The following is a 26,846-nucleotide window of genomic DNA, read 5'->3' as shown; positions in this document are numbered from 1 at the left end:
ATGAGTTCTGAGGCAGTGATGTAAGGAGAGTCATCAAAGTTACCTTTGTAATAAACCTCATGAAAATGAAACACATCAGCAGGAGGTTATATGTGTAGGTGTTCCGTCATCTTGAATTAGTAGCACTGAATATGTTTGGTAGACACTGTGTTGTGGAGCTATTACTGTGTAAAGCATGGAAAATGTTACTTTTGTGGAAATGACTTTCATTTGTTGACAGTGCTATTTGATAGTACTGATATTGTAATAGGATCCTCACAAATTGCTCATTGGAAATATCTATCATTCTTTTTGAACAAAGACACTCAAACTCTCCCTCTGGGGGCATATAAATAAGATCATTATTCTCATTTTCTAGGTAAGGAAACGGAAATGAAATTCCTTGCCTAAGGTCAAAGAACAAATCACTAGCAGAATAAGATGAGGGCGGAGAGTTCTTGATTTTCAATCCTTTGCTCAGTCAAAGAAGTCATATTGTTTTACTTCGTGTGGAAACAAATTAGTATCAGTCAGGAGGAATATGGCTATTCTTAGATGATGCCAGAAAACCTGCTGAAAGATGAAAATCTTCTCAATTGACCATTTTTAAAAATCTGTGAAGTGCCAAACCACTTATCATACTGATATTATTCACTGCACTGACTAGGCATCTTGGGGGCTTTCAGACACAGCCTCTAAACCTATATTTATGCTAAGTTACAAAGATAGTTTTGAGAGATTCTATACTTTAAATATCTAATTTTGGAATAGCTTGACTATAATTATTCAAGTTCTATATGACAAAATCTTATAACATTTTTATTTAGCGACAATCTCTTTTCTATTGTCTGAGATGGTGACAAGTAAGACTGTACTGCAGGTGGTAGCTGGGCATAGGACTCCCATCTAAATCCCATTTAGATCCCATCTAAATGACATGGGATGCTCCCAGAATTACCAATTCTGGGCATGGTGGTAGTCTAATGATCAGATGACTTGTGGTATGTTTGAGTCAAATAGAAGTTAATGCTCCTAAGTAGATGAACTGTTTCCATGTTCAACAGACGTTTTTGTATTCCGTGTATACTTACCTATGTCTTTGCAATAGATTCTAATTCTTGGACATGTTCTGGTAGATTAATCAGTTGATTAATTGGTTGGTTGAATATTTTCCCCCAGGTCAAAGAGCATAATGAGAGAAATGACTTTAAACTCTAGATTCCTAGTCACTCAGTTCAATCATAATGTTGACGGATGACTTTGTTGATGGATGACTCTATTGTATTTTATAATTACCTATATAAGGTTCTGCAGTTGAAATACTGAGATGCTGAACCAATTTGAACTCAGCAATCTAGTATAAGAAAGTGTACAGGTGTTATCATTTAGTTACATTCTGCAGAATTTGGAATAGGTTTCATTCGGTAATAAAGATCACAACAAACCACAAAAGGAATAGCAAGTCCCTTTTTCCCTAGTTCTAAGACTCTGAAACCCTGGGCATTCCATAGTTAAGGGTTTAAATTTGTAGCTATAAAGATCTGGCAAACATTTGTTTGTCTTTTCTTTATGGTCAGTAGCAGTAGCCAAAGTGATATCAATCGCTATGATTTGCATCTCCTATTAAGAAAATAAGGTATTCTTTAGCTCTTCAGTCATGTATTGACTTTAATCTCTAGCTTGAAAGCCATTAGATCTTTTGTACTCCATTACAATGAAATTGGTCAATTTGTGTTTATTGTAGTTCACTTCAATTTCCAACTAAAAGATGTCCTACCTTGCTTTACAAAAGGGGAATTAAAAATAGTGTTTCCTCACTCCCAATTACAGACCTATTGGCTTGCTGGATATTTCCACTACAATTTATATACTATTCTTTTTTGATAACTAACAAAGCTTATATTTTCAGGACAATAATTTATATAAATTGCAGGTATATTTTATATTTTGCTATGGTTCCACTTCTAATATTTTCATTACATTGTAGATAAACGAATTGGGACAAATGGGTTATTACTTATAGCTGTTCCGTTTTTTTTTTTTTGGCCAGTCCTGGGCCTTGGACTCAGGGCCTGAGCACTGTCCCTGGCTTCTTCCTGCTCAAGGCTAGCACTCTGCCACTTGAGCCACAGCGCCGCTTCTGGCCGTTTTCTGTATATGTGGTGCTGGGGAATCGAACCTAGGGCCTCGTGTATCCGAGGCAGGCACTCTTGCCACTAGGCTATATCCCCAGCCCCCTGTTCCGTTTTTTGTTGGCCTTTTAATACATACACTAGAGTTTATTATGGTCTAAGCTCTATACCATAATAAAACTTTTCTATTAGATGTTGAGAATATATGGCAATTATTCTTTCCCCAAGAGGCATCGTCAGTGGAACTGGTAACTTGACAGATAAGAGTCCAAGGATGCACTTCAGTCACTTAAAGGATTTTAATTTAAGAAACAGGTATTCTTTTTGGGTGGGCTGAAAGTGTGCCTGACCTCTGAATTTTAATAAAAAAGTGGAAAGTAAAGGCTTTTCATATGCAAATCATGTCTCTTTTTTTTTTTTTGTCATGAAGTAGATGTCCCTTTAACAACTTGAACACTACCAGAAACCCACTGGTTATGAAACATTTTAGACTCACAAGGCCCCAAGTTTGAATCCTGGCTGAGTCACCTCCAGTTTTGTGATTAGTAAAATGAGCCTAGTGATATATACCTTATGTAACTTTCATGAAGATAATGTAAGATAATGTAACATAGTGCATTGTATAGTGATTAGATCAATAAATATGGCTATAATAGACCATTTCAATGGCATTTTTTACTGAGGCTCTAAAATAAAACAGAAATAAAATTCCAAAGCTAGATTCTCATATGCAAAATTTTACAAAGAAATTGGTCCAAGACAGGTATTACTGCTTGTAGATCCCTCCTCTAGTTAATGATTTAAAAGTACACAAGATGTAAAAGGGAGGAAGAATTTGAGAAGGGCATTTTTCTTGTGGAGAAAGTTCTAAGCACACTGTGCATCCCCACTCTTTCCCAATGAGCACCTCAGACTTCTGAGAGGGAGCTTGAGGAAGGCCACCCTGTGCTTTCTGCAGTTGGGAATTCAGAGAACAGGTACCCAGTACAGGTTGAGAAGATTAAGACAACCTGTGGTACATCCTGGCACTAGCCTCTTCTCCTAATAACCAATGGAGAAGTCAACAACTGTCTTATCTCTGGAGAGAATTATTTCTCAACCATAAGGGGACCTCCTTCCAGAACAAATGTGTCAGATTGCTGCTGGTGGATAGTCCCCAGGAGTACGGGGTTCTTCTATCCTGGTGAGCTTCTGCCAAATGATGAGGAGGTGCCTTCTAGAGGAGTGTGTGCTAGGTGAACTAACAAGGAAAGAAGCTGAGGGGCTCTAGGTGCAGGCAGCCTGGGAAACTCCTGTCTTTTGGGAGCTGCAGTGGAGATACTGCTGGGATGGGAAAGCGTTAAAGGATTGGCATAGAGTTCAAGATAGGAGTCAGAAGGGAAGCCTCTCAGCATGCTCAAAGTGTGAAGCCCACCAGCCTTGATGACATCTGAGTATGCCAACTCATTTCTCACACTCTCCTATCACTGCGCCTACCCTAAACACTCAGCAAGCAGGGGAAGGGGAGAAAGCAGCTCTAGGCAGAGAAATAAAGAGGAAACCACTCACATTTAAAAAAAGTACTACTGCTTTCTTTCAGCCTGAAGCAGGCCTGGGTTTGGACAGGCAGAAAACTGGTCCTTTCATCAAGGAATGGAGTGTTCTGGTTAATCTCTTGGGTTGGGACATCTTAGTTTGAATTTGGAGTATTTGTAATTTTAAGTGAAGTAGGATTATCTGATCCCTAAAAATGAGCAGAAAAGCTCATGTGGTACTTTTAGCTAAGGATGGGTGGAGTATAATCCGCTTCGAGTACAAATTAAATATTACTAGAAATAATAAAAGGCATGTGATTACTTTATTAGGTGTGTTGACCTATATTGGTTACATCTTTTTTTTTTTTTTACTAATGTTATTAAGGGAAGGATATCATCAAATTTGGAATTGTAATCCTCTAGTTTTCATATTTGTTTCATATTTCCTGTATTTTTATGACACCTAATAAATATCTGTCTATCTCAAGTGAACTCTGCCAGTGACTTAGGAAGGCATTTTGTAACCACATTTCTTACCACCTATCAGAAAATTAATTTGCTTAAAACTATTGGTCCAGAAATATTTCACTAAGGGCTGGGAATGTGGCTTAGTGGTAGAGTGCTTGCCTTGCATGCATGAAGCCCTGGGTTCAATTCCTCAGTACCATATACACAGAAAAAGTGGGAAGTGGCTTTGTCTTAGTCATTGGCATGTTTGTGTACACCCCTGTGTTATTGGATGTATTTGACTCCATTTTCTTTCTTTTCATGAAAGCATTAGTTTAGCTTAACTGCTTATTGAAGGACCTCAGGATAGCTGTATTTATAGTTCATGTAAGCCAATACTTTGATAAGAGAAACAATAGGCATGAATTGCAGTATTTTAAGTCAGTATTTTAAGGGCTGGAGTGGAAGATTTGCTTTAAACAAAGTTAAGCAAAAAGTAACCAAGCCTTGTTGCTGAAAAAGACAGGGTTGGCCAACTCTAAAGTTTAAGTTTTGCTTTCCAAATATAAGACTACTTTTTTATCTGGATGCTTTGCTTCTGGTAAGCTTGCCACTCTGCTGTAGAAAAGAATTTTAAAGTGCTTCCAGGAATAACACAAAGCAATGAAACCAGCAACAACAAAACTCTTTTTGTCTCTCTGGAGCTCCGCAACATGAGCCCTAGAAGAGAGGGTCTTGGAGACCATGGACCTTCCTCAGCTCAGAGTAGGGCTGAGGTGTCTCTACAACCCAAGCTTTTACAGGAGCATAGATTCTCTGAGAAAATCACAATGTCATTAACAATGGAAGAAATAATAGTTGGTGGCAGGCAGAAGTAACAAAATATAGACAGTAAGTTGGAATAACTTAAAAATGATGCAGTTTATTTTTACAGATGTTGTCAAATTCATTTTAGTATTAACCAATGCTACAGGAAAGTTGTACATGCAAACCACATCATGTAGACCCTGTGGAAATGCTTTTATTGAACTGCTGTTATCTTCTTGCATTGAGGGACAGTGTAATGAGAAGCCCATGGAATTCTTATAACACTGTTAAGGTAGCACTAAGAATACCTTTTAATTTAGGCTCGGGATTATTGAATTCTGGGGGTAACATTACTGGGAAGAGTTGAACTGTTTCTAAACACCTTTATGATGCTTTCAAGTATGGAATGATTTCAGTGCTGAATGCACTCCTTTATGTTTACCTTCTATTTCTTTCATTGTGACTCCACTTCCTTTTTCTACTTTTTAAAAAATACTTAAAGTTAGGTAGTTGGGCCAGCTGTTTTTCTTTCTTTCTTTTTTTTTTTTGGCCAGTCTTGGGGCTTGGACTCAGGGCCTGAGCACTGTCCCTGGCTTCTCTTTGCTCAAGGCTAGCACTCTGCCACTTGAGCCACAGCGCCACTTCTGGCCACTTTCTGTGTATGTGGTGCTGGGGAATTGAACCTAGGGCCTCATGTATACGAGGCAAGCACTCTTGCCACTAGGCCATATCTCCAGCCAGCTGTTTTTCTTTTGTTATGTATATTCATCTTAAATTTCCTTGAGCATTTTCTAAGAACTTAAAAAATACATTATTTTGTGTCAATTTAATTCCACATTGAAAAATATTCACAATACAAATATACAAATACAAATGTACTCATTTTTTCCTAAAATTAATTTTTATGATGTAGTTGTATAGAGTGGTTTCAATCACAGAAGTCAAGTTATGAGGACATTATCTCATGATCAATGTCACCCCGTTCATTGTTCTTCCTCATATAATTATGTAGTTGAGTATGTAGTATACATGGATATAATGACTGCATTATGCTTGGTTTTGACAAGAAGTTTACTAACAGGACTTACTTTGGGTTTCAGTTTTGGATGAAGGAGTTGTGAAACACTACAGAATCAGAAGACTGGACGAAGGGGGCTTTTTCCTTACCCGGAAACAAACCTTCTCCACACTGAATGAATTTGTAAACTACTACAGCAACCAAAGCGATAGCCTGTGTGTGAGGCTGGGTAAACCATGCTTAAAGGTAACATGCTCTCAAGCTATGCTGAATTTGAATTTGAATTCTGTTTTCTTTGAGATAGTTGAGTATTTATCACACAATGTCAGTTCAACAGAGAGAGGATGGTACATGCTAAACTTGACCATGAACGTTAGGAAGGCAGGGCCCTTTGCCAGTTTTGTTTACTGGATGATAAGCAGCTGATGCTAAGAATATTTTTAAAAATTAACTAAAGGAGTAAACAAGGGAATGAACATATAAATAATAATTTTGAAAGAACATAATTTTATTTTACAAAATACATGACATCTAAAAAGAAATGATTTAATTTCAGGGCATGGGGAGGAACTATGAGGGAGGTGGTGTGCCCACTGAGTCTTCACACGGGGAGGATTTAGTTGGTAAATTGGCAGGGACCTGTGTCAGGCTGGGTCAGGCTGGTGGGGGCTCATGGGACAGACAGACATGGGGATGCAGGTTTTGTGGTAGGATCAGTGAAAACAGATAGCAGTGCAGAATCTCCTACAATGGTTATCCACTTTAAAGTAATTAGAATGTCAATTGTTGTATTTTCCTTTTAAAAGGGTCATTTTTTCTTAAAATGTACCTGGATTATTATTTTCCACAAAAGCATCACATCTATCTGTTTTCTTTACCTATATTTTCCTTATTCTGGGAAACAGATACAGGTCCCCACTCCTTTTGATTTGTCATATAAAACGGCGGACCAGTGGGAGATAGACCGCAATTCTGTACAGCTCCTGAAGCGGCTGGGATCCGGCCAGTTTGGTGAAGTGTGGGAAGGCCTGTGGAACAATACCACTCCAGTTGCCGTAAAAACGTTAAAGCCAGGTAGGGGACGTCAAAATTGAAATGGCAGATACTGATTGTCATGAGCACAACTTGCTACTATAAGTGTCTGAGATGTCAGAGGACAGACAGAGCTGGCAGCGAGCCAGTGTTGTCATCGTTCTTTCCACCCAAGGTGACCCTGGGCCACGGTCAAGCTTTGAAACAGAATGCCAGCTGCCTGGATCAGCTAAGCTTAAAATACCCCAATTCAGGTTTCAAATAGTGCGTTTCTTCTTTGAAGTTAAGATTCAATCTTTTAAAGTTCTTCTTCCCCTTTGTTCCTAACTTTAGATAAAAAAATATCGATATATATATATATATATATATATATATACATATATATATATACTGGATTGAACATGGGTGGTATTCAAGGATTAACTGTATTAAACACTGATCAGATGATTAAAGGGAAAATGGCCCATCTACAACAGTTCATTTTTAAAAATCTAGGAGGTGTTGTTATTTCCATTTTCATTTCCCCATCTGTGGAAGGTAAAACTAACCTAAGATCAATATTCATCCAGCCAGGGAATCAATTAGTCTTTCCATTTTAAAGATGGGCTGAAAGAATTCAGTGAGATTGAGCAACTTTAGTAACTTTGCTATGACTTGCTACTTAATTGTTCTTAAGCAAAAATTTGAACTACTCTATCCTTCAGTTTTATCTCCATTTGGAAAATAGAGATAGCAATAAGGCTACAACCTTTAAGTGTTGTATGAAAACAAAATTAGATCATTAGGAGAAATGCTTTGCATAGTTTGTGATTTATAATAGTCCTCAATATTTGTTATTATTATTTCAACAAATGGCAAAGCTTGGATTCAAACATAAATCCATTACTACTATTGTACCATACAGCCCCATGGAACTGACATTTACTTTAAAACTTTTCAAATGAAAAGTTCTTAGGGCAAAAACTTCTTAGTTATTTGGAGCTAACAAAGTAACTCAGAGAAAGACTAAGAAGTTATTTTGGCATAGTCTATTATGAAAAAGCTGTGGAGACCCTCAGGGTACTAGAAACTGAAAATGTTGGATTCTTGGTGTTTTAATAGTTAAGAGCATGGAGTCTGTGGTAAGATGAACCTATGTTCAGACTTCATTCTATTCTTTCTAACCTTTAGACAATTGATTGACCTTTCTGAATCTCCTCATCTGGAAGTAGGTATTATAAACCATTTCTGATCTGTAGAGTTTTATGAGGACACATTGAGTTAATGTGTAAAAAGTGTATGCTGTGAGTTCTAAAGAAATGTTAGCCTCTAAGTGCAGTGGACAGGCGCACCTGAGGCACAGATGAACCAGTGCAATAGCAGTTGGGTTCCAGCATTCCTGTCTGGCAGGTTAAACAATTTGGGGTATTTTTACATGACCAGACGCCATCTGACTACATCAGTTAAGGACAGTCTGTTCCAGCACCTGAGACTTCTTTTTCAGCCACCAAGTAGATACTTTTAAATCCTAATCTTGTTCACATATGTAACTGAACATTATTGCCGAATCAAATTATTCTTTTCCAAAAGGAAACAAACAGCAAGATATCATCTTCTTAACATTGCTTTCTAAGGAAGGCCTTTGGGAGGTCAGAAGAGAAAAACAAAAATCATATTTATTATACTAAGAAAAAGCCATGATTGTTTTCTCTTCAACAGGAATAATTACTATTGATTTACAGTGTAACAGCAGCAAACAGTTTTGGTGATTGGTTAAATGTCTTCACTTCACTGGGGCCATTCATCAAATTTAGCAGCTATTTATTGCCTAGCTGACTACCACAAAATATAAATGAGCTTGAAATCAACTCTCACAGTAGTTTGACAGGCAAAAATTAATATTTAATGTTGCACTGCTAGTAGAGTTGAGGTTGGGTCTCTCTTGTACTCTAGCTGGTGGACTATAATTGTTGTGGCCACTGGGAAGTGCTCTAATAGCATTACCCACAGAGAAGCCTGCCGTACCACAATGTCAGCTTTTACACATAGTCTGGCTTGGGTATAGTTTCCTTGTCCCACAGAAATTGAATGATTTTTACAATTGCTGCTATCCCTAGAAGCTCCATAAATCAGATTATCAATATTTTTTAATTTGAGTGTTGGGTGACAATGTACCCATATTTGATCACAAGTGGGTTATACAACAACAGCTTAACAACTAGTTATTCAGCTAAGAACTAACTGATTTATTTTGGTGTAGGAGCTTCTTTTATTTCCAGCTATAGTTTTCAATTGGTACTCCAAATTTTGGCCTACTTGATTATGTGGAGTAAACCAGTGGTAGAGTCGGAGTTGATGGAGCTCAAAAATAATGTGATGGAAGAATAAGAAATGTAGTTTTCTACTTTAAGGCCTTGTCCCTTCTCCTCTTCAATCAGCGTAAAACTATTAACAATTGGTTTGTTTTGTTTTCTCAAGAGTATGCGAATACATAATAGTAAAAATAAGGATCAGCCATCATTGACTATTTGTTTCAGGTGTTGCTATTATCCTGATAAATACAGTGTGAACAGGATAATTAGCCTCACATTAGCCACTGAAGCTCAGAGAGATTGGATCACTTGTTTAAGATCATACAGGGAACTAGCAGCAAAGCTGAGCTTTCTCTAAAACCCAGAGTCTTTTGGACCTGTATGTTGATCTTTGAGACTCTCCAAGGGTTATCACTTGTAATTCTTCCTAGCTTCATGTTCATTGCTAGGTCACCATGCTGCCTTAGACTCTTAGAGGGTGTCTATGCCTGAGCTCAAATATTGGTTGTAATATCTTCATTATGGAAAAGAAGATGAAGGAAATGACCTCCCAGCTTCCACAGAAGATAGATGATCCCTAGTGAATACTAAGATGAGACATGACAGCATTTGGTCAGCTACAATAATGCTTCCAAAGCATCATATCCTACAAGAAATAAAAGATCTGAAAATTACCAATGAAATGTAAACAGCAGATATCCTTCCTTTTCAATTTTATTTGATAGTAATGACTTGGCATGTTGCCTGGGTGAGTCAGAGTTGAACTTTTTAAGTACAATTTAACTACAGATGAATCCTCAGAATAGGCTGAAATATCATTTCCTTTATCACCTGGTCAAACTTTTAAAGATTTGATGATGGAAGCAGATAATAAAGGAGAGAATGTTAAATATCAATTTCACTTTAAATATATAAAGCTGGTGAAAAAAAGCTGGTACTCTTTGGATATGTCCCTTGAATGTTTTCTGCTTGGTCTGTTGCCTATGTTCCTACAAAATGAAGGACATAAGTATGACAGAATGCCATTTTTTTTTTTTAGTTTCCCCCCCAGTTGTTCCTACATTGGGACCCAAGAGAAGGACAGCCATCAGTTTTCCCTGGGACTTGAAACAAAGAGCTCTGACTTGAGTAATTAAATATTCAACATACTTCAGTTTTCATGTTACTAGGTTGTCTTCTCTTTGTGTTCTGAAGATGTCTGCCTTGTTTTATCAATTAGACTGCCAGTCTCTCTTTTTCTCTTCATTTTTCATATGGACCGAGATCAAGCACTCTTCACCTACAGGTCATCACATATAAACTGCAAATCCCTGATACAACAACACATCTAGTAATTAGGTTGCCCTGGTTGAACTGATTCTATTCTTTGATAACTTGGGAGATCTGTGACACTGATGCTCTTACTTTACTGAGAGGCAGGAGGCAATCTCTGGTGATTCCCACCAGGCTGCTGCAAGAATAGGAATGGGTCAATAACGTAAAATGATTTCCTCCTTTTCTTGTTTCAGGTTCAATGGATCCAAATGACTTCCTGAGGGAGGCACAGATAATGAAGAGCCTAAGACATCCAAAGCTTATCCAGCTTTATGCGGTTTGCACTTTAGAAGATCCAATTTATATTATTACAGAGTTGATGAGACATGGAAGCCTGCAAGAATATCTCCAAAGTAAGTGAAAGACTTAAGGAAAGGGGGAAAAGGAATCTAGTTTAGCTTGCTTTATAAATGTCCATTTAGCAAACCTTCTTTAACCCAAAGGTCTTCACTGTGTGTCTATCTGCAAGAATGAATGCTGTGACATTGAGTTGCTCAACTACTACTTAATAATAAATATACTGTATATTCAAGGAGAGGAGAAATGTTTATGTAGTAGAAGAGCAAATTGTTCACAATGGAACAAAGTATGTAAATGTAACATGGAAAATTGGTGAATAGAGGTTCGGCCCGATGTTCTGCTTCCTATATTAATCAGACATTATTAATAATAGCTTGATATATTATATCATGCAAAATTTAGGGACATAGAATATTGTGGGTCATATAGGGAGAAACATATCCTAGAGTTTTTTTCTTTGTATTTGCTAATATTGCACTTGTGGATATTTACAATATGTCCATAGCATGTAACATTATATTTTCAGACTACAGAGAAGAAACACACTAATGCTTTTCCTCAATCTACTTTCTGCAATCAAAAAAGACTTAAGGGCATTGTGAAGCGTTGATATTTATTAAAATGAGTAATTTAATAGACAATCAAATAATAAGTATTAAAATGAGAGATCAGGCTCTTAGAAAATAATTCATACTCAAAGACAGACTTCCCTCCCCCTAATTTCTTAAAATATCAGAGTGAGATTGATTGAATAGACAAAATGGTGAGAAAAATGGAAGGAGGGTCTTAGAGAAACTTGTGAAGCTGGCAATTCTAAACTACAACACAAAATTACAATAGACTATAATATGGCCTATTAAATGCCATCAAAAACCAAACTATACTTAGATCCCTTTATAAAGACATCGGATTCAATACCTTTCAGAATGTGTCACCCATCAGAGAAAGACCACCTTAAGCTATTGACTGCTTTTGCTTTATTCCCCAAAGTGTAAGAGTGAGTGTGTTTCGTATCTAACAATGTGCTTTGTAAAGATCACTTAGAATATGGGCATTACATACATGATCAGCTTTCAGTTTTCAGGTATCAGGAGCAATTAGCCCACTTGTTTTATCTGGTTTTCAATCTTCTTTCTCCAATCAGTTCTCAATATGTGTAAATTTCTTTATTTCCTAACCTTCTTACCAAGTTTGAATTCTCCAGGACTTTTCCCCAGCACAATCTCTTCTGTTCACTTCATGCAGTGTCATTACTTAAACGTAGTAAGGAGGCCCTGATTTTATTCCCTGCTTCTGAATATTGTACTCCGCTGCTGATGGATCATCATCTCCACTTGGAGTCAGTTGAGTCTGTCTAAAAAATGTAGTTGTGGCAGAAGCCTCCAGATGACAGGGATTCTACATGACAAGTGTTTTTTCCTCATTTTCTATGTGCAAAATTTCTTGACTGGTGGCTACACTTTGTTGATCAACTTGGCAGAGGAAGAAGATGCCACTGGTTTCACTTGGACTCTGGAAGCTTCTGACCAGAAGTGATCTAGGTCATTGGTGTGTCTTTTACATTTGGCTAAATAAAATCAAGTGGGTTAAGAAAGTATGATCATTTGAAGTCCTACTGAAGAGAAGAAAAAATATTTTCATCAAACCCTAATTTCTTCCACATAGCTCAAAAGGATGTGCTTAGCACTGATCTTATGATTGTTCCTAGTGATCTACTATTTTCCAGTATTTTGTTCTTCAACAATGTCAATATTCACCTTGACCTTGGTGTCATTTCTACATTCCATGTCTAACCTAACATCAAATTTTATTGATTTTCCTTCAAACATATCCAGGTGTTTATTATTATTATTATTATGATGATGATGATGATGATGATGATGATGTTTTCTCACCTATTCTCAATATTCTATCCAGGTTCCAGTCATCACTGGCTGTCTTAGGTTTGGTAATAGTATCTTATTGGTCTGTCTTTTTTATTGTAAAGTTTATACATAAGTAAGGTAATGAGTACATTTCTTTTTGAACTATGTTACCCCCTCCCTCGTTTTCTCCCATTTCCCCCCCAGCTCCCCTCCCCCAACCAGTAAAGTTAATTTCCAACTAGTGAATATCATTAATTCTTCTTTAGTCCTTTTTTTTTTTAAAGCATAATAGACAAGTATAGTTAAAATACAAATTAGCTTTCCCCTTTCCAGGCTAAAGCCTTCAAAGACTTTCATTGGTTCTTTTTTTTATTTCTTTGGGGAAACTATTTTATACACAAGTTGAATTTAACAACCCAGGAAGCAAGGGACAATACAAAATGGAATATGTTCAAATTTAATAGTACTTTAATGGGCATAATAATGAGCTCTCTCATAATCAGGGCATGGTGACATAAGAGACTTAGTGTGAGCAACTCAGATTGTGACCCTTCAAAAGAACACACAGTTCATAGCTCATTGGTTCCTTATCTGTTGATCTCATAGTTTTGTCCAGGCTCTGTGTTCGTTTTGGCCTATCTCCTACAACATTTCTTTAGTTACTTGATGCCTTCTTTCCTATTCCTTCTAGCCTCTAGTCATTTTTCTGCCTTGAGGTATGTGCATTTGCATTTTTTTTTGCTTGTTCTCCCCACCCCCCATTTACCCATATGTTGACTTCTCATTTCCTGAAATTCTTTGACACTTCCATCTTGATGAGTTCTTCACTGATCACCTGTCAAATTATAAAATTCAGTTCTCCAATGATTCTTCATACTCCTATTTTTTTTAGTTTTCTTCACCTAGTTGTTTTATATAGAGTCACTTATTTATTTAGCTTATTCTTAATAGCTTCTAAATACAAGTCTGTAGGGGCTGGGGGACAGAGATTGTCACAGTGGTAGAGCAGTGTCTGGCATATGGAAAGAGTGCTTTAGTTATATGTTGATGGACTGAGTAGTTGAGACCATACTGAACCTTGTTAAGATTGGGATTTAGAGACAAGATACTTTGAAACTCTTAGTATCAGCTTGAAGAGATCCCATTTAATAGTCTGAATTTTTTTTTTTCTGGCGTTGAGGATTTGTATGGTTTCTTGATGTGGTTTCATCAGGGCTGATTCTCAACTATTTCATTTTCTAGGTTATCCTATCCTGGTTAAATTTCTTACGGCCTTCATTTATAATATAACTTATCAACCAAAAAGGATAATGAATATATACTTACTATATACTCCCCTCTTCCAATCAAAATGTGTAGATTTTAATCAAATGATCTTGAAACAAATCTGTTATACTTAAGTAGCCCATTCCTTTAAACATCATTAAACTGCAAGACAATTTTTTATAATTGAAGGTAGAATATATATATTTTTAAATTATTTTGCTGTGTATACAAAGTGTCACTGGCTTGTGAACATTTATACTGGGTAGTTGTGTTACACATGTCCTCTGAGGTTGTTTTGGCACTTTTTAGGCGACTGCCTCATTCACAGTAGCATATGTGAACACTCAATTTCCTCCAGTATGCTTCCTGTGAGTAAAATCCTTTTTAAAAGTAACTACTGTAATAGGAGTATATGTTATATTTGATACTTGAAATAAAACACATATTTTTATATAACAACTGTTGTAGCCTCTAAGCTTAGCTGAGTTTCTTTCTATAATATAGTTCTCTAAAATTGGAGAGATCTTCCCCAATCAACAACAAGAGAAAACTTTAGCACTGAGGATAATTGATGACAGGTATTTCAAACTGAAATTTAAAAAGGATAAATATCTCTATTCTCTTTTGTGTGGTTAGGCTTCCCCCCCCAATAAATACTTACAGAACATTTAACATATGTATGCATTAAGGTATTCCTTAAAGAACATAAAACATTTTCTGTTTTCATAAATTGTCTCAGTATGGTGTTCATCATTCTTCAGGACAGTTCATTTAGATGGACTGAAGTAGACAAGTATGTTATTTCTATTGAGATACCCTTCAAATGACTCCATCTAAATAACCATGGTTGTCCCCTTACTTATGAGTGCTTAATGGTCACGTTCAGGGTAAATTTAGAGAGGTGAAATAACATGGTTCTTGGGAGCATAAAATTTCAGTTTCAAATATCACTGGATTTGAATCTCAACTGTACAACACATTGCCTATTCTTAGGAGAAATAGGAAACCCTATGAAATAGAGAGAAGAGTAAACAATACTTCATATACTTGTCCTGAGTATCAACCTTGGTAATTTAATAGAGATCAATCATGTGGGACAGTGCTGAGAGGAACATTTAGATTATTTTGAAAACCATGTCACATGTTAGCAGTCATTTTCTTTTCTTTTTTTTTTGTTCGTCTTTTTTTTTTTCCAAATTTTTATTATCAAACTGATGTACAGAGAGGTATAGCAAGCATTTTCTAAGTTCTTTATATATATATATATATTAACTTTTGAATTCTTCTGACTACCTTTAGAGCTAAGAATTGTTATCCTACTTTATAGTTGAAGAACCTGGAGTATAGAGAGTATCTGTGACTTATTTAAGATGGAAGTTGGGCTCTATAAGTTCATGCTTTTAATCTCATAGGTAGCACTGATGCTATTTTTCTAACATCAATTGTATTATTTGCCTATTGCTGCATAGCACATTACTCCAGTACTTGGTACTTTAAAATAGCTGGCATTTATTGTCTTGTGGTTGTTATGGTCAGGAATACTGAGACCTGCTGAGTAGTCTAGAGTCTCATGAGACTATAGACAAGATGTTGGCATGTGCCCCAGTCATGATGGGTCTGAGGGGGTTTGATCCACTCCCAGACTCACAAGATTGCCAGCAGGAACTGATTTGCCCTGGGCTATTTAACTCAGGATGTCCATCTCTTTCCAGAGAATGCTTGTGGTCCTTGCTACATAGGGAAGCTTGAAACATGGGGACTTGCTTCATTCAAAAAGCAAGCAAAAATGACATAAAGTGGAGAGCATCAGAGTTCATCCAGTCTTTCAGAATTTAATCTTAGAAGTGATTACTCCAAGATCTTTTCACTTCTGCCGCATCTATTTGTTAAGGATGTCACTAGGCCCAACCCAGTGGAAGGAGCTTTAAGAAGACTAAGAGTACCAGGAGAGAGGGTCTAGGAGAGATTTTGGAAGTTTCTGCTTAGTAACCAGCTTGCCTTAACTTCCATACACTTCTTATTGAGCAAATTTGATACCAGAAGAAACTGCTGTGCTTATAATTAACTTTAGTTGCCATGACATACATTATTTTTGATTGTGGGTTAGACTTTCCTTTTAGGTTGCCTCCTGTGACGGGTGATACTGGGATTAAGGTTTTGTCACGAAACACTACTATTTTGAAATTCATAGCTCTAGCCACGGAGATATAGGTCTTAAGTGTTGGTCATAGCAGTAACACACTTTAGTTTCTGCATATATTATGTTGCTCAAAATTAGTGACACTGTCCAACTTAACTGCAGAGAGAGTTGAAAATTTTAGTTTTCTATGTGTTCCAGGGCAAAAAGATATAAATGACAAAAGGAAGATGGGCGTGGTGGTTCATGCCTGAAATCCCTAAATCCCAACCAACACTTGAGAATTGGAGCCAGGAGTATCTTGGGTTTAAGGCCAACCTGAGCTATAGAGATCTGGTCCCAAAAATCAAGGGGTAGGATTCAGGTCAGTGGTAAATGGTCCCTATAGATCCTTGCACATGCTAGACAAATGCTTTGCTAAACACACACACATGCACACACACACACACACACACACACACACACACACACACACCAGGATTGGTGAGCATTTACTTAGATTTGCCTCATATCCTATTTAAATATATTTCTTGCCTTCCAAATAATATATGTACACACACAGTAGCATACACTCTGTGTTTAAGGCTTTCCTATTTAAAATTTCTCTCAGCTCTATTTGTTTTATTTTGTATTGGGAAAGACAGCCTATATGTGGAAAGTGCATAAATCATACAGTAGAGTTTAATATGTAACTATAAAATGAGTAAGTACACAGCTGCACAGACAGTACCCAAATCAAGAATTAGAACATGACCACTTTGAATTATATTGTTTTTAACAATCACAGCTCCTCATTGGTCCTGCATTTTCTTGTAATTGTTTTCCTTCAACATTACTTTTATTTCTACTGGATTCTTATTCTCCTCTCTTTTTGATAAAGGTTTTGAAATTTGCCCTCTTCTCTTGACTCTTACTAAGCTCTCAATGTCTTCCACCCTGTCTTTAGTAAAATGACTCTTCTTTCCACCATAGCTGCCAATGATTCCCCTCACATTACTCATTACAACATTCTCTTTTCGTGATTGTAGCTGATTCTACTCAGTTTTCTTACAGTTCTATTTTTTCATGAATCTTTCTCATTAATCTGGAGTTTCTCTTGAATCTGTTACTTCTGGGAGTTAACTCTTCTTTTAATGTTGTAACTCCTGTCCACAAATTTATATCTATAATCATCTATAGAAATGTATATCTATAGTTTTGTACTCTTGTGTGAGCTGTGGACACATACACTTTTGTTCTTTTAGCCACTTCCAGATTACCAAGGCTTGAATAATTTCATTTTGCTTAGGAGCAATGATAATATTAACAGCTGCAGCCTATTGACATCTTCTAGGTAACAGATACTGTTTTAAGTGGCTTGATTCTCACTTTGGAAGCTAGTAAGATAGTATTATCATTGTATAGATGAGACAAATTGAGACAGGAAGATATTAAGGATATTGCTTAAGGTCACAAAGAAATGGCACTGGCACTAGTGGCTCATGCCTATAATCCTAGCTACTCATGAGGCAATGATTTAAGGATCACCATTCCAAGCTAGCCTGGAAGCCAGAAGGGAAAGTCCATAAGAGACTCTAATCTCCAACTAAACACCAAAAGCCAGAGGTAGAGCTGTGCTCAAATGGTAGAGTGCTAGCTTTGAGTGAAAAGCTCAGATACAGTGTCCAGCTCCTGACCTCAAGCCCCAGGTCTAGGACACACACACACACACACACACACACACACACACACACACACACACAAGAAAACTAAAAGAAAAAAACTTGGACTTGATCTCAAGTTTGACATTGCGTCTTCAAATCAGAATTCTTAAATCCTTTATTATTGCTTTCTCTCAAGTCATAGCTTATGTCTAAACCTCATGACAAGCTCACTGGACTTTGTAATAATATTTGGCTTATTCAGAAAGGGATATAATAGTTGAAATTCATGTGAAACTTTAAAACATTCTTCATAAATTTTGAAGACACTACCAATAATAATATGATTAATAATACCCAGGAATAACTGATGTCATTTCAAAAAGTCACCACAAAGTAGCATTGGCTTCTTTTACTAATTATGTAACCAATCCTACTGCATAAATTTTCTATACTTAGCTATAAAATGCCTCCTATTTAAGGTATATCTATGCCTAGAAAGATGCACAAGCTGTTTGAACAATAACTGATTAAGAAAGCAAATAAGTAAGCTGTGTGTCAGTGGCTCACACCTGTAATCCTAGCTACTGAGGAGGTTGAGATCTGAGGATTGTGGTTTGAAGCCAGCCTAGGCAAGAACATCGGTGAGACTGTTATCCCTAACAAACTACTCAGAAAAAGTCAAAAGTAGTTTTGTGGCTCAAGTGGTAGAGTGATAGAGAGCCTTAAAGCACAAAGAAGATCAGGGACAGATCTCAGGCCTGAATTCAGGCCCCAGGATTGGGAAAAAAAAGAGAAAGAAAACAAATAAAAATTTACTAAGATTATTAGTCTAAATGTAATATGCACATTTTTATAATGACTGGCACATCTTTATTTTTATTAGTGAGCTAGATTTAAAGAAAAATCTGCGTTTATTGTCTCAGTCAATAAGGAGATCAATGCAATGACTAAAATAAACTGTACCATATTTCAGTGAAATCAAAGAAATCTAGAAGCAGCTAAGTGGCTATTTGTCTGATCAAATGAGTCAGTGATTTTTGATATCGAAAAATAGCAATAACTGGGCTCCTTCAGATAATTGTAGCTGTGTTTGGATCATATGATGCCTTCTCTGCTTTCTCAAATCAGTACCATAGAATATAATTGCAAAAATAGCTCATTCATCAAAATTCCCAGAATTCATTCAATCCAAATATTTCCCAGTGTGAATCTCTTTTGTTTTCTCTCATTGCTTAGATGATGCTGGGACAAAAATCCATTTGCCTCAACAGGTAGACATGGCGGCACAGGTTGCCTCGGGAATGGCCTACTTGGAGTCTCAGAACTATATACACAGAGATCTTGCTGCCAGGAATGTCCTTGTTGGTGAACATAATATCTACAAAGTAGCAGATTTTGGACTTGCAAGAGTTTTTAAGGTAGATTTAATTTTGTTTTAATTCATAATGTAGTAGGCTTAAATTCAGACTAACACTGTGTAATTCTTCAAAATGCTATTTTTCCAAGTCTATTATTCACAGACTACTTCAAACAGCTCATTACCTGTCTCTTTCAATTTCTTCAACAAAGGGAGGAAAAACACAGAAAAATAATGATATACTAGATTTTGGAAATGTGTAATTGAGCATGTGCTTGAAGTTATGGTCTAGTTTTTCATTTGCTATCAGTATTCCTTCCAGTATTTCTCTTACAAAAGCAACATACCTTATATAGTTACAGAACTTATTTTTGCTCATTCTATGCCCAATTAATATACATGTTGCCAGAATTCTCCAATAATTATTGACTTTTCTGGTGGGTGATAGTGGTCCTCAGGTTTGAACTCAGACCCTATCCTTGTTAGACTCTACCATTTGAGCCATTCATCCAGAACATTTTTGCTTTAGCTATTTTTAGAAAGGCTCCAACTTCTTTTTTGTTATGTTTTGTTTGTTTGTTTCTTTCTTTCTTTTTTTTCTTTTTGGTCTAGACTTGCCTGGACTGTGACCCTTCCACTGATGTCTTATATGTAGCGGGAATGAGTGCCAGCTTTTTGTTGTTGTTTAACTAACTTTTGACCTGGGCTGGCCTGAAACCACTATCCTTCTGCTCTCTGTATCCTTAGTGGTTGGATTTTCAGACATGACCCAGGGTGCTGGCTACAGTTACTGACTTTTAATTTCCCCGTTCCCAACACAACCTATTTTGAGACATTAGTCCAAAATGTACTAATATAGAAGCACAATCTTAGGTATTTATCTCTGAATCTACTTTTAAATCTGCACATTTTACCCTAAAATATGGATATGGAACAGAAAACACAACAAATAAATGATTCCCTTTGATCCTCACATGCTCATCAACTTTCCTTTTGGTAAACTAATTAAAACCTTAGTGAGGGGCTGGGGATATAGCCTAGTGGCAAGAGTGCCTGCCTCGGATACACGAGGCCCTAGGTTCGATTCCCCAGCACCACATATACAGAAAACGGCCAGAAGCGGCGCTGTGGCTCAAGTGGCAGAGTGCTAGCCTTGAGCGGGAAGAAGCCAGGGACAGTGCTCAGGCCCTGAGTCCAAGGCCCAGGACTGGCCAAAAAAAAAAACCCTAGTGAGTTGATCTATTAGTTCGAATCATTTGAATTTTATTTTTCACATTAGCAAGTGGTTACATTAAAATTACCAAGGCCATGGGCTCCTCAGTATTAGCAGTAAATTAAAAAAACATCAGACTGGGACTGGGAATATGGCCTAGTGGTAAAGTGCTTGTCTCATATACATGAAGCCCTGGGTTCAATTCCTCAGCACCACATATATAGAAAAAGCCAGAAGTGGTGCTGTGGCTCAAGTGGTAGAGTGCTAGTCTTGAGCAAAAAGAAGCCAGGGACAGTGCTCAGGTCCTGAGTCTAAGCCCCAGGACTGGAAAAATACAAAACAAAACAAAAAACACCAGACTTTGTTTCCTTTTCTTTTCCTAAGTATCTAAACATCAGCTATAAACCATCCTATATTAGTTCTCCCAATGTAATAGAGAATGAGGATTTTTTTTTTTGTTGTTGTTGTTTTTTGGCCAGTCCTGGGGCTTGGACTCAGAGCCTGAGCATGTCCCTGGCTTCTTTTTTTTACTCAAGCCTAGCACTCTGCCACTTGAGCCACAGCGCCACTTCTGGCCATTTTCTGTATATGTGGTGCTGGGGAATTGAACCCAGGGCTTCATGTATATGAGGCAAGCACTCTTGCCACTAGGCCATATCCCCAGCCCTATCCCAATGTAATAGGATATTCCTTCCAAGGCTGATTTTAGCACATAGTAGGCTGTAAAATAATATTTTATTAATGCCATCCCAAGATTTTTCAGCTCTACCTGTCTGATTCAGAATTGGCTACTATAACCATTGATTGATTTAAAGATCATTTTGGAAATGTTTCTCTCTAAAATTTAACCTGAAACAGATTAAATGATTGAGGGAAGCAGAAAACAAACAAACAACAACAAAATCCCTCAACAACACTTTAACTTGGATTGCCTCTTTAATGCATTAACAGGTAGATAATGAAGACATCTATGAATCTAAACACGAAATCAAGCTACCAGTGAAGTGGACTGCCCCTGAAGCCATTCGTACTAATAAATTCAGCATTAAGTCTGATGTGTGGTCATTTGGAATCCTGCTTTATGAAATCATTACTTATGGCAAAATGCCGTATAGTGGTGAGTAATGAATTCTGAAGTGGGCCTTTCTGCTGTGTGACTTGAACTGATTTTCCTAGACTTAGAGGGCAGAGTGATGAGACTGACCAGACTCGGTCCCTAGGAGAGCTTGAGGGATAAAATTTGATGATAATAATTTACATTAATGAGGTGGTTTACTGCTTCCTTCTCCATTGCTCTTGAACTGTATTCTTTTTGACACAACTTGCTGCAGGATTTAGTTTAATCTCTGCACATCGGGAATGGAATGGTGGATCCTCTCATCTTGATTTGCTTTGCATTCTAGCAAATTGGTGCTAATGAACTGAAGACTAATATTTTGCTTGTTTTGGTTTGTTCCATTCTATATTTTTTTCAGGTATGACAGGTGCTCAAGTAATCCAGATGTTGGGTCTTGACTATAGACTCCCACAACCATCTAATTGTCCCCAGCAATTCTACAGTATCATGTTGGAGTGCTGGAATTCAGAGCCTAAGGAAAGGCCCACCTTTGAGAAACTGCATCAGAAACTGGAGGACTATTTTGAAACAGATTCTTCATATTCCGATGCAAATAACTTTACAACATGAACATTGATAGAAAAAATAATAATGAGTAAGCAAAAAAATCGAATAATCAGTCCAGAGACACAATGTTATCAAACAATTACAATACCAGTTTATCTTGACATACACGGGTGATAGGATAAATTTGGCCATGTATTTCATAAAAGATTATGTGTATATTTTATTGACTGTGAAACATTACAGGGAAGTCCAAGATGTTATATCATTTTCTCACATTGCCTGGCAAAATCTAAAACACTAAATGAGGTTATTTTTCTTCTTAAGAGATCCTTACATTTCTATTTATTGTTTGAAATGCCGATCAAGAGAATCAACAGAATGATAGTAAATTTTTAAGTGGTAACTGTTGTAGCATTTTCCTGTTTACTGATTAGAGTGGTTATTCATTATTCCTCAGATTGTTGAATCCCATCAAGCTGTTATTATGAAGGAATTTGATTGCATTGCTGCACAGCAGGACCTGTGCTTTGAGATTTTTTCCTCTCTTTTAAAATATCCTGTAACCACAATGATGGGAAAGCCATGTTAAATGACTTGATTGTACTTGAAGTAATTGCACATATTTTTCCTATGCGTAAAAAAATGAAGCAGCTGTTGAGAAAAAGAATTAAAATTGTTCTCATTTTGTAGAAGGAAATGATGGAATTTTTCTATACCTCAGTATGTGTCATCTGAGAATCATCTGTATTAGTTTTAATCTCTTAATGTTAAGAATCAAATTGCAAAGCTGCTGAATTATTATGCACAGAAATATGTGAAAGACACCAAATAGCCCACAAGGTGTGAGAAATAGGTATTAAAGTCATTAAGCAAAATAAGGTAAGAGTAGAATTACTATAGCCTTCTAAGTCATTTTAAAAATTGGCACCTGAGCCTGCCTCCGATACAGGAGGCCCTAGTTTCGATTCCCCAGCACCACATATACAGAAAACGGCCAGAAGCGGCGCTGTGGCTCAAGTGGCAGAGTGCTAGCCTTGAGCGGGAAGAAGCCAGGGACAGTGCTCAGGCCCTGAGTCCAAGGCCCAGGACTGGCAAAAAAAAAAAAAAAAAAAAAAAAATTGGCACCTGAGTCAGTTTTAAATCGACCACAAGGCAAGTCAAGCTCTTTTCAGATATAGAGGCTAAGAACAATGTCTGAATTTGGTTGTAATACATATGTATTTATATGTGTGTATATATATTATATTGACTACTAGGTAAAGAAGATTTTTACCCATCTTAAATTTGTGTTAACCTTAGTAACAGTGTTACTGCCTTCTTAAGCAATGGGTATATCAAATTCTCTGCTGCATTCAAAGAATAACAAGACCTCCAATTTGGTTTCAAAGTCAAATGTATGTTCACAGATTTGATTCGCAGCAATTAGAATGAACAAACCATGAGAAAACAGATTATTTTGAGTGCATTCCCTTATCTTTCTTTAAGAGAGAACAACACGCCTAAGAATAAGCAAGAAACAAATTCATAAACTTTTAAAACTCAGAGACAGGAGGTAAGGAAGGCTCGAGGTTTAATGCTGTTAGCTCTCAACGATGTTAGCCCAAACTGGAGTTTTTTTCCTCCCAACCCTCTCCATTATCCTTATTCTCAGTATTCACACCTGGCTATCAGCAGCAACTGGGGATTTTTTATTCTCTTCTCATTTTACTAAAGCTAGGTGGAAATTTCATTCTTAAGCTTCATAAGAATCATGTTCCTTTTTCTGTTCAGGTAAACTTGAATAATATTTCCACTCTGGACTAATAACACACTTCATATAAATGCTATATGTTGATTGGCTTAGAAGAAGGTCCGACATTGAAGCTGGGAATGTGATTCTCTTCCCTGGAGACTAGTTGTTATATTGGAATAAAATTAGAGATTAATTACTGGGGAGATGTCCATAGGAAAATCATCTGAGATGAACTAATTATTAGAATTTATCCATGTGCTATGTATCTGTCTGTGTGCCTATCATCCCATGCCCCCTTATATATTAAGCTGGTATGTGAGTAGTGAGTACACAGACTTTTCTGAAGACTTGAAACTACAAAGGGTTTGTGGAGCTAAAGATTATAGAACCACATAAAGAAGCAAAATATCTTTAAAGTAAGGTCAATACTAATATTTTCTAATCATTGGATGAGTTATAAGATGACTTCACTTATTTAAGTTATCTTATCTAATGTAATCAAGGAGTAGGATCATTAAAACTAGTGAAACCTAATAGAACATAGCTCCTTTCCCTGAGTTCATTTCTTTGGGTTCAGTTCTTCTTGGGCATATGTAGAAATGAACTGAAACATTCCCATTTTATTGTACAAATTCAACCACTCTATAATTTGTCTTTTTGTGGTAAGTAGTGAAAATAAATTTTTAAGTAAGATCTGGCTTTGAAATATAAAGAGAAGGTTATCCTTTCTTGTTTTAATACCACCTGAAACTCATTTAACTTACTGTGTTGGATTCTTGGGGACATTTATGTTCAAGGTTCTGTCAAGGCAATCTATTATACCTGTTTTTACCTTGATGGATCATGGGGAAAAATAATGGATTCAGTTATGAGAAGCAGTAATAGATTTTTTTAACTGACATAAATTTCTCTCCCTGTATAGAATAAAAGGATCAGAGAAAGATAAGTTGAATTTTCTCACAGTGAGCCAGCTCTTGTTAAATTTACCTCACATAAATTGTAGCAAAGTACTTCTTATGTAATGTTTTATTTATGTAATTCAGTTATTTGGAGGTGGTGGTGAGGGATGTGAGTACATCACTTTATGTGGTATTTCAAATCTCTTTTGACAAAAACCTTATGAATTTTTGTGACAGGAAAAAATTCAAAATCCCATTAAGCCACTCCCCCTCTTCTTTCTTTCTTTTTTTCTTTCTTTCCCCTTTCTTCTTCTTTTTTGAGAAGGCAAGGAAAGAAATAGGTTTAAATTACTTTAGGTCAAAAGGGGCAGAGTGGGCTCCTGGTAGAGGTGCAAAGCTGAAGATTTTATCATCTAAAACAATGGTAAAGTCAATGCAAGGAGGAGTCTGAAAAGTGTGTCCCAAGAGAATGAGTCACCTTAGAGGGCACCACAAGAACAAGTCTTTGGGGAAATGTCAAACTGTGCCCACTTATACCCCTGACTCAAAACGTATGGGACCTAGTAAACCTTGAGCGACCCTAACTTTTCTAACTCTCCGGTGGCCCAAAGAAAATCTTCTTGGTGGATGGATGCCTTCCTGTAACCCAGCTGGAACTTGAGGGAGGAAGCAGGGCCCAGCTGGCATTCAGTGGTGTGTCAAGCATATGCTGTACCTCTCTAATCACAATCTTCATGGAGAGGCTAAGCCTATAATATGGGGACCAAACAAAATCTCATTGGTGGTATGTTTGTGGTGATTTTTTAGGATGGTTTAAAACAGTACATTATGTAAATGAGAATGATGAGTACCCTTTTTGAGTACCCTATTCAAATTGTATCATGTTCTTTCCTTGAGAACAGACATTCTTTAAATAAGTAAATGAGGCCAGTGTATCAGTAATTCCAGTGGCCTGATCTACAAATGTTTGGTTCTTATGGTTTCCAGATTTCCTTAAGGAATACTTCTGGTCTCCAATCATCAACATAATGCAAAAATTCAGTATTTGGGGGTGGAAACAAAAGGTAGAAATTTTGGTGGAGGATATCTGCAGATTTTTTTAAATCCACAACTATAGCCTAAGTTGCCTCATAAACACTTTGATTTTTCACTTTAGATTTTTTTACTTAAAAATTGAGTTAAAATCTTGCTATGTACATAGTCAAGGCTGGCCTCACAGTCCTTCTGCCTCTGCCTCTGCCTCCTGAGTGCTGGGATTGTAGCTGTACACAACCACACTGTGTTCTCTTTGCTTTTGTTTGGAGGAAATAATGCTGGTAGATTTCTCAAATTATTGGTTATATTGAGCAACCAGAGGCTAAAAATTGTATCCAGCTATAAATAAGGATGGAATCATATCATTAAAAGAGAAATGAATGGAACTGGAGATCATGTTAAATAAAATAAACCAGGCACAGAAAGGCAAGCACTGCTTGTTTTCTCTCATATGTAGAAACACAGGAAAAAAGAAGAGATTTTTTAGAAAAAAATAAGAGGATTAGAGGCAGAAGGGAGTGAGAAGGTTGAGAGTGGGTAGAAAGGAAGGTCGACATGACCAAAACTCCACATATACATGTATGATGATGTTTCAGGGATACCTGGTAATTTTCATGATTTAAGAGTTCTAATTAAAAATAGTTGGTAGATACTAAATTCTGTAACTAATCTACATTCAAATGATAGTATCTCCATGGGGTTTATAAGAATGGGCTATAACAAAGAGATATCCAATGGTTTCTTCTTACCCTTATCATTTGGGCAATTTATCCTTTAGCTATCTAAAACAATAGGCTTCAGTATATCTTTCGCCTTTCTGTGGGAAAAGTCAGCTTGTTCATAAAAATTGAAGCAATTGCTGGGCACCTGTGCTTCACACCTGTTATCCTAGCTACTCAGGAGGCTGAGGTCTGAGGAACATGGTTCAAAGCCAGGCTGTGAAGAAAAGTCCCTTTGGGATTCTTATCTCCAATTAACCACTTAAAAACCAGAAGTGGCACTGTGGCTCCAGTGGTAGAGTGCTAGCCTTAAGCACAAAGTGGCTCAGGGATAGCGCCCAGGCCCCGAGTTCAAGCCCCACAACTGACAAAAAAAAAAAAAAAGAAGAAGCAACTCTGATATTCCTTAAGTGTCCAGTTATAGTATAGTTCAAAGGTTTACAGTCATAGCTTATAATAACCATGAAATTGTATGTTGGGGAGAAATGGCTACAAGCAATTAAAACTGCTCTATTTGGAATA

General features: G+C 36.9%; 1 protein-coding gene across 1 annotated transcript in view; it reads left to right on the top strand.

Annotated features, from left to right (window-relative positions):
* The window catches only part of Frk (fyn related Src family tyrosine kinase), a 92,648-nt gene extending 70,012 nt beyond the window's left edge, over positions 1-22,636 (top strand). The window contains exons 3-8 of the mRNA XM_048353943.1: positions 5,980-6,143; positions 6,803-6,971; positions 10,729-10,887; positions 18,982-19,163; positions 21,267-21,432; positions 21,791-22,636. Coding sequence (XP_048209900.1) covers positions 5,980-6,143; positions 6,803-6,971; positions 10,729-10,887; positions 18,982-19,163; positions 21,267-21,432; positions 21,791-22,002 — 1,052 coding nt within the window. The 3' untranslated portion in view covers positions 22,003-22,636. The remainder of the gene's footprint in view (positions 1-5,979; positions 6,144-6,802; positions 6,972-10,728; positions 10,888-18,981; positions 19,164-21,266; positions 21,433-21,790) is intronic.
* The last annotated feature ends 4,210 nt before the right edge of the window (positions 22,637-26,846 follow it).

This window comes from Perognathus longimembris, chromosome 9 (assembly GCF_023159225.1).
Source record: "Perognathus longimembris pacificus isolate PPM17 chromosome 9, ASM2315922v1, whole genome shotgun sequence".
Classification (NCBI taxonomy): Eukaryota; Metazoa; Chordata; class Mammalia; order Rodentia; family Heteromyidae; genus Perognathus; species Perognathus longimembris.
This window is presented reverse-complemented; position numbering and strand designations above follow the sequence as displayed.